Genomic DNA, 12,253 nt, shown 5'->3' on the forward strand with positions numbered 1-12,253 from the left:
CTTTAGATAATATGCGTGGTTTAGAAATATTTTATTGGGAAACAAGGAATTTTACAAATTCTGGACAATTAAGTCATACAACTCTTTTCAGTCCTTTTGTTTAAATGATTGTGAGTCCTAATGGTTGTAACTGGTGTTATTTTATGTCTTATTTTTACACTGTCAGAAGCACTCAGTAAACCTAGCAACATCTTTTGAGTTTTTTACAATGTTTTTTAAGTTGAAAACACTTGAATAATTGGAGAGCCTTAGATTCTTTTTTTTTTTTTTTTTTTTTTTTTTTAGATTTTTATTTATTTATCAGAGAGAGGTGGGGGGAGAGAGCAAGCACAGGCAGACAGAATGGCAGGCAGAGGCAGAGGGAGAAGCAGGCTCCCTGCCGAGCAAGGAGCCCGATGTGGGACTCGATCCCAGGACGCTGGGATCATGACCTGAGCCGAAAGCAGCTGCTTAACCAACTGAGCCACCCAGGTGTCCCGAGCCTTAGATTCTATATATATTTCATGCTATGACTTTTTCTGATGCTGTTAGACTGGTAATTGAAGTGCGAGTCTGTATTATACCATTCTGTATTGTAATGGTAATGCGGTATTTTAAAAAACATTCCAATAAATTGAATGAAATGTCCAAGCAGGATCTAAGATGTAAAAAAAAGGGGGGGGGCTTTTGTGGTTTTGTTTTTGTTGTTTTATTGTTTTTCCTTTCTATAAAGAAAGAAGAGACACAGATTTGTGTTGAGTCACGGGAATCCTGAAATTGTTCTGTCATGGTATTGTTGGATCAGATGAATTCCTTAAGGATTAGGTGCCTACAAAAGGACACCAGCCCTTTTGTGTCTACATTCCTGAGGCTACATTCCTGAGGCAGCTTTAAAGCATAAAAGCTGGCATAGGATTTGTGGGTCACAGGTGGTTTTGATACTGGTCTTCATTGGGTGAATCAAATCACTGGTTTAACGAATGCTTCTCTTTGGTGGTAGGGTGCTAAATGTCAGGTACTGACCGAACGTTATGTATCTCGCTTTTAGTTCTATATTTCCAAGGTCTGGGAAGTCAGAGATCATGCTTTATACGTGTCTGTGTTTCTTGGAGTACACGATACATAACGGATGGTCACTAAACATTTGTTTAATGAGTAAATATGTAATTCAGGAGAAAGCACTAAAGTTACGTGCAGTAATGGAATGAGTTAAAGTAAACTTGGCTCTTGAGCTTTTTTTATGATTTGCTAATTCTCTCATTTTTATTTGTGATCAGGATAGTGAATCTGTCTATTCTGGGCATTTACACCTAGTTTCAGATCTTCTCCAGGCTCTTTTCAAGGAGGCCTATTGTCTTCAAAAGCAGCTAATGGAACTCCTGGATATGGTTTGCATGGACCCTTTAATAGATGAAAATGCTAATATTTTGAATATGGTAATAGGTAAGTGAGAACACTTCCTACTTAATATGTGACATATGCTGACTAAACTATATATCCATTAATTATTGAACCCAACATTATTTCTAATGCTTCGTGGTATTTTATTCATTATGTATAAAAAAAATTTAAGTTCTACCTGATATATTTTTAATCTTCCAAATTTTAGAATTTATAAAATTGACATGTTATGCCTTAACATAAATTTGTATATTCAGTTAATATTCACCATATGTGATTTTTCCACAGTGATTAACCAAAAAAGTCATGCAACTTTATACCTTCTAAAGTAGTCCAGATTCTGAGGCAGGAGCTTTCAGAGTTTTTAAACCTTAGTTCAGTAAGAAATGAAGTGTATGTGTATGTTTGTGAATGTGTCTGTGTCTGTATACACCACATTTATTTATTATATGTAAAATAATACCTGTTTTACCTGTAATGTACTCTGTTATACTGTTTCATTTTTAAAGAATTGCTGATTGCTGCTTCATAATTTTATCACTCAGCAATGCATTATAACCCAGAGTTTGAAGAACAGTAATGTATAAGGACAAAGATTTCATTGATAGCTTCTGTATAAAGAATTAAGTTGACTTTGTGCAGTATACCAGGTACCTCTTGATCTGTAAAAAAAAAAAAAAAAACCACCCCCAAATCTATTAGGTTCTAACAACTACTGCTTTATTTATCCATGATTCTGTGAGTCAGCAGTTTAGGTTGGGCTCAGCTGGGACAGCTTTCTCTGGTCCACATGATACAACTGGCTCGCTCATTCGCGTTTTTGCAGTAACTACGTTCACATCTGGCTGTTGGCAGAGGCAGAAGCGCTGAGCTGGCCACATGTGGCACATCATCCAGAGACTAGCCTGGGTTTGGTCACCTGACGACAGCCTCAGGGTCATCATCAGGAGAGGGCAAGCCCCAGTGTGCAGGCGCTTTTAGCTCTTTGCTGACCTCGTAGTTATTGTTATCCTACTGACCAGCGCGTGTCATACAGCTAAGCCCCAGAGCAATATGGAGCGGAACTGTGGATTCAGAAGGGGAAGTCACTGGCCATTTTTTCAAATAAAATGAAAGAGGAGAAGCCTTTCATTAATACTGCAAATTTGCTCTAATTCCTTGTTTGGTATTTCCTTTGCAGTTTATTTTGTCATTTTGGATTGGAATAGCTACAGAATATTTCGATTATAATAGGGTACAACTTTTATTCTACTGAACATTTCAGTTAATTTAGGTCATTTAGTTTTATTTAGGTAGGTGAAAATATCAAAAATTAATTTTCTGTAGTTTGTAAAAACCATAAATCAAAAGTACGACACTTATTTTTTAAAAAATTACTTTGAAAGTTTTTTTTCTAACTGTATTACCTACTTTAACAGATGTCAAAATTGATCAGTAAATAGTTTTAAATATAGGAGAAACTCCCCTGCATGACATTTGAATGTCCTAAGAGTTCTGTTATCTTTTTTTGTAGTTATTCATTCATTGTTGGATATCTGCTCTGTTATTTCCAGTATGGACCATGCGTTTCATGCCAATACTTGGAAATTTATAATTAAGTAAGTTTTCTTTCTTTATTTTTTTGTAACATATTTTCCATATCCCAAATCTTAATTATTCCTACGTTTTGTAGATTGCATTTAAAACATTTTGTATGGTGTGTATAAATAATGTTTACTGACACTGCTGTCTTGATTAATCCAGATACTGTACACAGAGCTCCCGAACCAAACTGGGCCTCTTTAATCTGCTACTTCTAAAACTTAAAAAGTTCTACTTTGTTACTAATACTTTTTTTCTTTTTCAAGATAGTATTTAAATTCAAGTCTGTTAACATACAGTGTATTACTCATTTCAGAGGTAGAATTTAGTGGTTTTTCCCTTGCGTGACGCCCAATGCTCATAACAAGTGCCCTCCCCTCTAGCAACTCTCAGTTTGTTCCCTAGGGTTAAGAGTCTTTTATGGTTTGCCTCCCACAAGTACTTCTGAAATTGCCTTCTGCTACTGTTATTTAACCCACAAGGTATTTTATTTCCAGGTGTAGATAAATAGTTATAATTAGAGCTGAATATAATCCCTTTATTATATGCCTTTGAGTTGTTCAAGTTTAATTCCATTTATAAAGTAATTTTAGCTAGAGCATTATGAAAGGTTACCAGGGAGAGTGCCCATAGTGTTTATCAGATTCCTGGGGGTGGGAGAAGTTGGATTTGAGGTATTAAAAAATGGCTAAGAACCTCTGCTTTATACACATGCATAAAAAGTAAAGGTCAGTGTAATATTTTTAGATGTTAGATGCTTTTCTTGCACTGCCGGAAATCATTAACTTGCCAATAAGTAATAGTGGAGAGGCTCAAAGTGTCAACCCAGAGCCAGTCTGCATGTGCTTGAATCTATTCTGAAATCACTTTTTTTTTTTCTAAAGATTTTATTTATTTATTTGACAGACAGAGATCACAAGTAGGCAGAGAGGCAGGCAGAGAGAGAGGAGGAAGCAGGCTCCCTACTGAGCAGAGAGCCTGATGTGGGGCTCGATCCCAGGACCCTGGGATCATGACCTGAGCTGAAGGCAGAGGCTTTAACCCACTGAGCCACCCAGGCGCCCCTGAAATCACTCTTCTGAATGCTTGGGCAGTTTGGTTATCTTCTCTGAACCTCAATTTGCTCATCCAAAAATGGGAGTAATTAAAATAGAGCTTTCTTGGTGGGTGTATTTTATTTATTTATTTTTTTAATTTAATTTTTTTGAGAGAGAGCTCAAGCAGGGGGAAGGGGCATAGGGAGAGGGAGAAGCAGATTTCCTGCTGAGCAGGAAGCCTGATGTGGGGCTCAGATCCCAGGACCCTGAGATCATGACCTAAGTTGAAAGCAGGCTGTGTGTGTGTGTGTGTGTGTGTGTGTGTGTGTGTGTGTGTAGAGTGGATGCATGATTTAATTTTACTTTTGCTCTGCTAACTCAAGGCAGACTCTTAACCAACTGAACCACCATGCTCCCTCTTGGTGGGTTTATAGTGAGAATTAATTGGGTTTATCAATAGGAAATCCTAAGAACTCTGCATGGCCCATAGCCCAGCAAATGACCGCATCACCGCCTTTACCATTGAGTGTCTTCTACTCTTGTCCTCTTCCAGTTCATTTGCTAGCCAGTGTTCAGGCTGATCTTTTGAAAATGTCAGTTAGATCATGTCACTCTGCTGCTTAAAATCCATCCCATTTTACTATGAGTTACAACCTAATCCTCTCTGACCTCTGCCTTCTTCCCCAGCCCATGTCTGCTGCTCTGTCCCTGCTCCTAATTCCTCAAACATCCCGAACTCTCCTACCCCAGGGCCTTCTCACCACTCTCCCTCTGCCTGGGACTCTCCTCACCTTGCTGACTCCTGCTCGTCTTTCCATTCTCAGCTGTTGCGTTCCAGCCTCGTGATCATGTTCTTTGATATTCCCACCCTGAGGATACGGTATTTTAAATCTCGCTACTTTAGCATCCTGGACTTCCTACCTTAGCATTTATCACAGCTGTAATTGATTATTAAGATTATTTAATGTTCTCTCTTGTGCTGGAGCAGATGTTCCATGCAGACAGAGCAGAGATCGTGTCTTCATTCACTTTTCCATCCCCAGGGCCTAGCAGAATACCTGGAACTTTAGTAAGAGTTCAAATAGTATTTTATAAGGAGAAGTAAAAAAGTAGCCACTTAATAAGCTAACATGACAGCTTCAGAGGTAACATCAGCACGTCTTAATTATGCCATGCCTAATATATATGACACATTGTGATTTTTACATGTTACTTTAAGTCATATTTTTATGGACCTGTGTTACTTGATGTGTTCCTTGTGATTGTGTTCTTTTCTTTTTATTCATTTAGGCAGAGCCTTAAGCACCAGTCGGTTATAAAAAATCAGCTGAAACACAGAGATATAATTGCCAGCTTGTGTGAAGACATTCTTTTCTCCTTCCATTCTTGTTTACAGTTAGCTGAGCAGATGACACAGTCAGAGGCACAGGTAAAATACAGTCTATTAGCACATTGAACAGTGGCTCTATTCATTTGGCAGTTACTAAATCTCATTTGAATCTATGGATCAGTTTACCTAAAAGGGTTGTAATTTGTTGTTGTTGTTTTTTTGATGTAAGATTATTTACAGCCCATAATTATTTTTCATCCCAAACATGGCATTAGACTCCTACCTACTCTTATTCTCTCTAGAAACTAGCTGTCTCCTGCCTAGCCCCCCTTTTTATGTAATAACTGGTTGTCAAGGCATTCTTTTCAGAATCCTTTCATTCTTTTCTACCCTAGGTCAAAAATCTAACTCCTTAGCTCTGTGTTTATGTAAGATTGTCTGGTACACCTGCAGTTGGCCTGTTCTTCACCAATCTATTGGAACCTGTAGTGATGTGATATGTAACTGTGTGTGTGTATCAGTGTTCTCAGATTGATGTGCACTTACATTTATTTTGATTTCAGAAAGTTTGTGTTGAATTGGCATCCCATTTATGAAAGATACTGTATTATAAAAATTTATAAGAAGTTTATTGGAAATTAATAGTTCATTTTCTTATAATAATTTATACATAGTATCTTTTGTTCTCAGACTAGCTCTTTAAATTTTATTTAACTCATAATGGCCCTAAATTGTAGCCTTAATAGTACTCAGGACCTAAGAGTTGTATATAATGATTTCAATGGGAAAATGAGTTAAATGTTTCTTCCCTATAAAGTAACAGTAACATTTCTTTCCATTGTGGACTTGCTGACAGATACGGGTAATTCCTTTGTATCTGTGCTTGTCCCCAACCAGCCGCTGTGGGCATGGATGTGTAAGGGTTCCTCCCTTTCCGAAACACTGGTTGTAATTGTTAGGGCAGAGGTGATATGAAAGGACTAACCCAAGGGGAAGATGGAATTTTGAAGAGGAGTTCGGAAGGAACTCAGGAGTAGCTTTAGGAAGGGGCTCAGCTTTTCCTTCTTGCCTCACTTTCTTTTATTTGTTCTCCCCTTACATCCTTTCTTTTCTACCCCCACTTCCTGCTATCAAGTCCCCTTGCCAGTTCCCCTCCCCCTTCTGTAAGGAGGAGGCTTTTGGCGGAGTATCTTGTGTCAGGGCAGGAAGGTTGTTCCTTCTTCACTTTAAGCCTATACATCTGCATTCTCAACCTTGACCTCCTTTTTTCCCAGTTTCCTTCTTGCTTAACCGGACCCCACAGACTTTCCAGCTAGTGCTGGAGAGTAAGATCGGAAGAGATGCAGGGTGGGAGACACATGAGGAGAGCCCAGGCAGTAGTGTAGTGGAAGAGAGAAGAGAAGTCCTGGGGCTGCCTGACCAGGGTGGCTGTTTGCACATGAAGTATCTAAGTTTAACTTATATAATCGCTTGAATGTAGAAATCAAAGAATTTACAATATAAACTTTCCTAACTGTTTAAGCAAATTTTCATGTTTTTCCTTGTGAAAATGTGGGACTGGTGGAGAGACTAGTACTACTCACTGTCCATTGCCTGAAATGGACAAATGGTCTGTTTGGTTTCTCCATTCTGAACTCTAAATTCTGAGCCGCAACGCCCTCTGCCGTTCACTATTGATATTTATTGAGGAGTCGAACCATTATCTTAAAAGTCTTCCAAGAAGTTTTCTCACTTTATTTAAAAAAAAATCAAAATAAAACTTTTCAAAATAATAGCATCTATGCTAATTATGAAAGCATACAGATGTATCAGTCCCAGTATTCGGTTCCTAGGACTTCCATAAGAAATCACCACAAATTGGATGCCTTAAAACAACAGAATTTATTCTCTCACAGTTCAGAGGAGAGAAATCTGAAATGTCTCAGGAGGACCGCGTTCTTTTAAAGCTCTAGGGTAGAGTCTGCTCCATGCCATTCTGTAAGTTTCTGGTGTCCTTGGCATTCCTTGGCTTCCAGCTGGAGAGCTCCTCTCTGCCTTCATCATCATGTGCTGTTCTCTCCCTGAATCTTCACACCATCTTCTTACAAGGACACCAGGCGTATGGAATTGAGGATATACCCTACTCCAATGTAGTTTCAGCCTACCTAGTTATATCTGTAATGGCCCTGTTTCCAAATAAAGTCACTAAAGTACTGGGGATTAAGGCAATAACATATCCTTTTGGGGGATACAGTTTAACGTCTAACAGCTGTAAGATTGGCATTTATTCTCTATTAAGTCTTGAACATGGTTTCAGAAAGAGAATACTGTATTAGATTGTTTAATGTATAGTTTTTTCTTAATTTTTTAAATTAACATATAATGTACTATTTGCCTCAAGGGTACAGGTCTGTGAATCATCAGGCTTACACACTTCACAGCATTCACCATAGCACATTCCCTCCCCAGTGTCCATAACCCCACCCCCCTCTCCCTCCCTCCCTCCCACAGGCAACCCTGAGTTTGTTTTGTGAGATTAAGAGTCTCTTATGGTTTGTCTCCCTCCTGATCCCATCTTGTTTCATTTTTTCCTTCCCTATCCCTCAATCCCCTGCCCTGTCTCTCAAATTCCTCCTATCAGAGAGATCATATAATACTTGTCTTTATCTGATTGACTTACTTTGCTCAGCATAATACCCTCTAGTTCCTTCCATGTTGTTGGAAGTGGCAAGATTTCACTTATTTATTTATTTATTATTTAAAAAAAAGATTTTTATTTATTTATTTGACACAGAGAGGGAGAGAGAAATCACAGGTAGGCAGAGCAGCAGGCAGAGCAGAGAGCCTGATGCAGCGCTTGATCCTAGGATCCTGAGATGATGATGTCAGCCGAAGGCAGAGGCTTAACCCACTGAGCAACCCAGGCGCCCCTAGATTTCATTTCTTTTGATGGCTGCAGAGTATTCCACATATATATAGCGCATATATATATACACACACATACATACATACATACCACATCTTCTTTATCCATTCATCTGTTAATGGACATCTAGATTCTTTCCATAGTTTGGCTATTGTGGCCATTGCTACTATAAACATTTGGGTGCACATACTCCTTTGGATCACTACATTTGTATCTTTAGGGTAAATACCCAGTAGTGCGATTGCTGGGTTGTAGGGTTGCTCTATTTTCAACTTTCTGAGAAACCTCCATGCTGTTTTCCAGAGTGGCTACCAGCTTGCATTCCCACCAACAGTGTAGGAGGTTTCCCCTTTATCTGCAACCTTGCCAACATCTGTTGTTTCCGACTTGTTAATTTTAGCCATTCTGACTGGTGTGTGGTTTTGATTAGTATTTCCCAGATGCCGAGTGTGGAGCACTTTTTTGTGTGTTTGTTGGCCATCTGGATGTCTTTGCAGAAATGTCTGTTCATGTCTTCTGCCCATTTCTTGATTGGATTATTTGTTCTTCGGGTGTTGAGTTTGGGTGTTGAGTTGAGTTTGGATACAAGCCCTTTATCTGATATGTCGTTTGCAAATATCTTCTCCCATTCTGTCAGTTGTCTTTTGGTTTTGTTGACTGTTTCCTTTGCTGTGCAAAAGCTTTTGATCTTGATGAAGTCCCAATAGTTCATTTTTGCCCTGGCTTCCCTTGCCTTTGGTGATGTTCCTAGGAAGAAGTTGCTGCGGCTGAGGTTGAAGATGTTGCTGCCTGTGTTCTCAAGGATTTTGATGGATTCCTTTCTCATATTGAGGTCGTTCATCCATTTTGAGTCTATTTTTGTGTGTCATGTAAGGAAATGGTACAGTTTCATCTTTTTGCATGTAGCTGTCCAATTTTCCCAGCACCATTTGTTGAAGGGACTGTCTTTTTCCATGGGACATTCTTCCTGCTTTGTCAAAGATTAGTTGACCGTAGAGTTGAGGGTCCATTTCTGGGCTCTCTTTTCTGTTTCATTGATCTATGTGTCTGTTTTGTGCTGGTACCATACTGTCTTGAGGATGACAGCTTTGTAATAGAGCTTGAAGTCTGGAATTGTGATGCCAGCTGGCTATTCAAGGTCTTTTCTGGTTCCCTATAAATTTTAGGATTATTTGTTCCATTTCTTTGAAAAAAATTGATGGTATTTTGATAGGGATTCCATTAAACGTGTAGATTGCTTTAGGTAGCATAGATGTTTTCACGAGATTTGTTCTTCCAATCCATGAGCATGGAATATTTTTCCATTTCTTTGTGTCTTCCTCAGTTTCTTTCATAAGTACTTTTTTCTGAGTATAGATTTTTTGCCTCTTTGGTTAGGTTTATTCCTAGGTATCTTATGGTTTTGGGTGCAGTTGTAGATGGGATTGACTCCTTAATTTCTCTTTCTTCTGTATTATTGTTGGTGTATAGAAATACAAGTGATTTCTGTGTATTGATTTTATATCCTGACACTTTACTGAATTCCTGTACAAGTTCTAGCAGATTTGGAGTGGAGTCTTTTGGGTTTTCCACATAGAGTATCCTATCATCTCCAAAGAGTGATAGTTTGAAGACTTCTTTGCCATTCAGATGCCTTTCATTTCTTTTTGTTGTCTGTTTGCTGAGACTAGGACTTCTAGTACTATGTTGAATAGCAGTGGTGATAGTGGACATTCCTGCTTAGGGGAAAGCTCTCAGTTTTTCTCCATTGAGAATGATATTTGCTGTGGGTTTTTCATAGATGGCTTTGATGATACGGAGGTATGTACTCTCTATCCCTACATTTGAAGAGTTTTGATCATGAAAGGATGCTGTACTTTGTCAAATGCTTTTTCATCATCTCAATAGATGATGAGTATCATATGGTTCTTGTTCATTCTTTTATTAATGTATTGTATCACATTGATTTGCAGATGTTGAATCAACTTTGCAACCCAGGAATAAATCACTTGGTCATGGTGAATAATCCATTTAATGTAGTGTTGGATCCTATTGGCTAGTATTTTGGTGAGAATTTTCGCATCTGTGTTCATCAAGGATATTGGTCTATAATGCTCTCTTTTGCTGGGGTCTTTTGTCTGGTTTTGGGATCAAGGTAATGCTGGCCTCTTAAAATGAGTTTGGAAGTTTTCCTTCCATTTTTATTTTTTGGAACAGTTTCAGGAGAATAGGAATCAATTCTTCTTTAAATGCTTGGTAGAATTCCCCTGGGGAAGCCATCTGGCTCTGGGCTCTTGTTTGTTGAGAGGTTTTTGATGACTGTTTCAATCTTGTTACTGGTTATGGGTCTGTTCAGGTTTTCTATTTCTTCCTGGTTCAGTTTTGGTAGTTTATGTGTCTCTAGGAATGCATCCATTTCTTCCAGATTGTCTAATTTGCTGGCATATAGTTGCCCATAATGTGTTCTTATAATTGTATTTCTTTGGTGTTGGTTGTGATCTTTCCTCTTTCATTCACGATTTGATTTATTTGGGTTCTTTCTGTTTTCTTTTCGATAAGTCTGGCCAGGGGTTTATCAATCTTATTAATTCTTTCAAAGAACAGCTCCTAGTTTTGTTGATTTGTTCTTCGGTATTTTTGGGTTTCTATTTCATTGATTTCTGCTCTGATCTTTATTATTTTTCTTCTGCTGCTGGGTTTAGGCTTTCTTTTCCATTCTTTCTCCAGCTTCTTTAGGTGTAGGGTTAGGTGTGTATTTGAGGCCTTTCTTGTTTCTTGAGAAAGACTTGTATCGCTATGTATTTTCCTCTCAGGACTGCCTTTGCTGTGTCTCACAGATTTTGAACTGTTGTGTTTTTATTATCATTTGTTTTCATGAATTTTTTCAGTTCTTCTTTAATTTCCTGGTTGACCCATTCATTCTTTAGTAGGATGCTCTTTAACCTCCATGTATTTGGGTTCTTTCCAACTTTCCTCTTGTGGATGAGTTCTAGCGTCAGAGCATTATAGTCTGCAAACATGCAGGGAATGATCCCAGTCTTTTTGTACTGGTTGAGACCTGATTTGTGACTCAGGATGTGATCTATTTTGGAGAATATTCCATGTGTACTAGAGAAGAGTGTGTATTCTGTTGCTTTGGGATGGAATGTTCTGTATATATCTGTAATGTCCATCTGGTCCAGTGTGTCATTTAAAGCCTTTATTTCCTTGTTGATCTTTTGCTTGAATGATCTGTCCATTTCAGTGATGGGGGTTTAAAGTTCCCAACTATTTTATTATTGACCATGTGTTTCTTTGATTTTGTTATTAATTAGTTTATGTAGTTGGCTGCTCCCATGTTAGGGGCATAGATATTTAAAATTGTTAGATCTTCTTGTTGGACAGACCCTTTGATATAGTGTCCTTCCTCATCTCTTATTATAGTCTTTGGCTTAAAATCTAATTGATCCTATATAAGGATTGCCATTCTGGCTTTCTTTTGATTTACCATTAGCATGGTAAATTGTTTTCCACCCCCTCACTTTAAATCTGGAGGTGTCTTTGGGTCTAAAATGAGTTTTTTTGTAGACAGCATATTGATGGGTTTTGTTTTTTTTTATCCATTCTGATACCCTGTGTCTTTTGATTGGGGCATTTAGCCCATTAACATTCAGGGTAGCTATTGAGAAATATGAATTTAGTGCCATTGTATTACCTGTAAGGTGACTGTTACTGTATATTGTCTCTATTCCTTTCTGGTCTACTACTTCTAGGCTCTCTCTTTGCTTAGAGGACCCCTTTCAATATTTCCTATAGAGCTGGTTTGGTGTTTACAAAGCCCTGGAAGCTTTTTATCTCTCCTTCTATTTTCAGTGACAGCCTAGCTGGATATAGTATTCGTGGCTGCATGTTTTTCTCATTTAGTGCTCTGAATATATCATGCCAGTCCTTTCTGGCCTGCCAGGTCTCTGTGGATAAGTCTGCTGCCAATCTAATATTTTTACCATTGTATGTTATAGACATCTTGTCCTGGGCTGCTTTCAGGATTTTCTCTTTGTCACT

General features: G+C 38.3%; 1 protein-coding gene across 4 annotated transcripts in view; it reads left to right on the forward strand.

Annotated features, from left to right (window-relative positions):
• Window positions 1–12,253, forward strand: part of FIRRM (FIGNL1 interacting regulator of recombination and mitosis) — a 54,961-nt gene that overhangs the window by 8,075 nt on the left and 34,633 nt on the right. For all 4 annotated transcript variants that reach the window (XR_009347485.1, XR_009347484.1, XR_009347486.1 and 1 more), the window contains exons 6-8: window positions 1,257–1,422; window positions 2,894–2,978; window positions 5,289–5,427. Coding sequence is in view for 1 of the 4 variants with exons in the window: in XM_059146316.1 (XP_059002299.1) it covers window positions 1,257–1,422; window positions 2,894–2,978; window positions 5,289–5,427 (390 nt within the window). In the remaining 3 variants the exon portion in view is untranslated. The remainder of the gene's footprint in view (window positions 1–1,256; window positions 1,423–2,893; window positions 2,979–5,288; window positions 5,428–12,253) is intronic.

This window comes from Mustela lutreola, chromosome 14 (genome assembly GCF_030435805.1).
Source record: "Mustela lutreola isolate mMusLut2 chromosome 14, mMusLut2.pri, whole genome shotgun sequence".
In the NCBI taxonomy this organism is placed as follows: Eukaryota; Metazoa; Chordata; class Mammalia; order Carnivora; family Mustelidae; genus Mustela; species Mustela lutreola.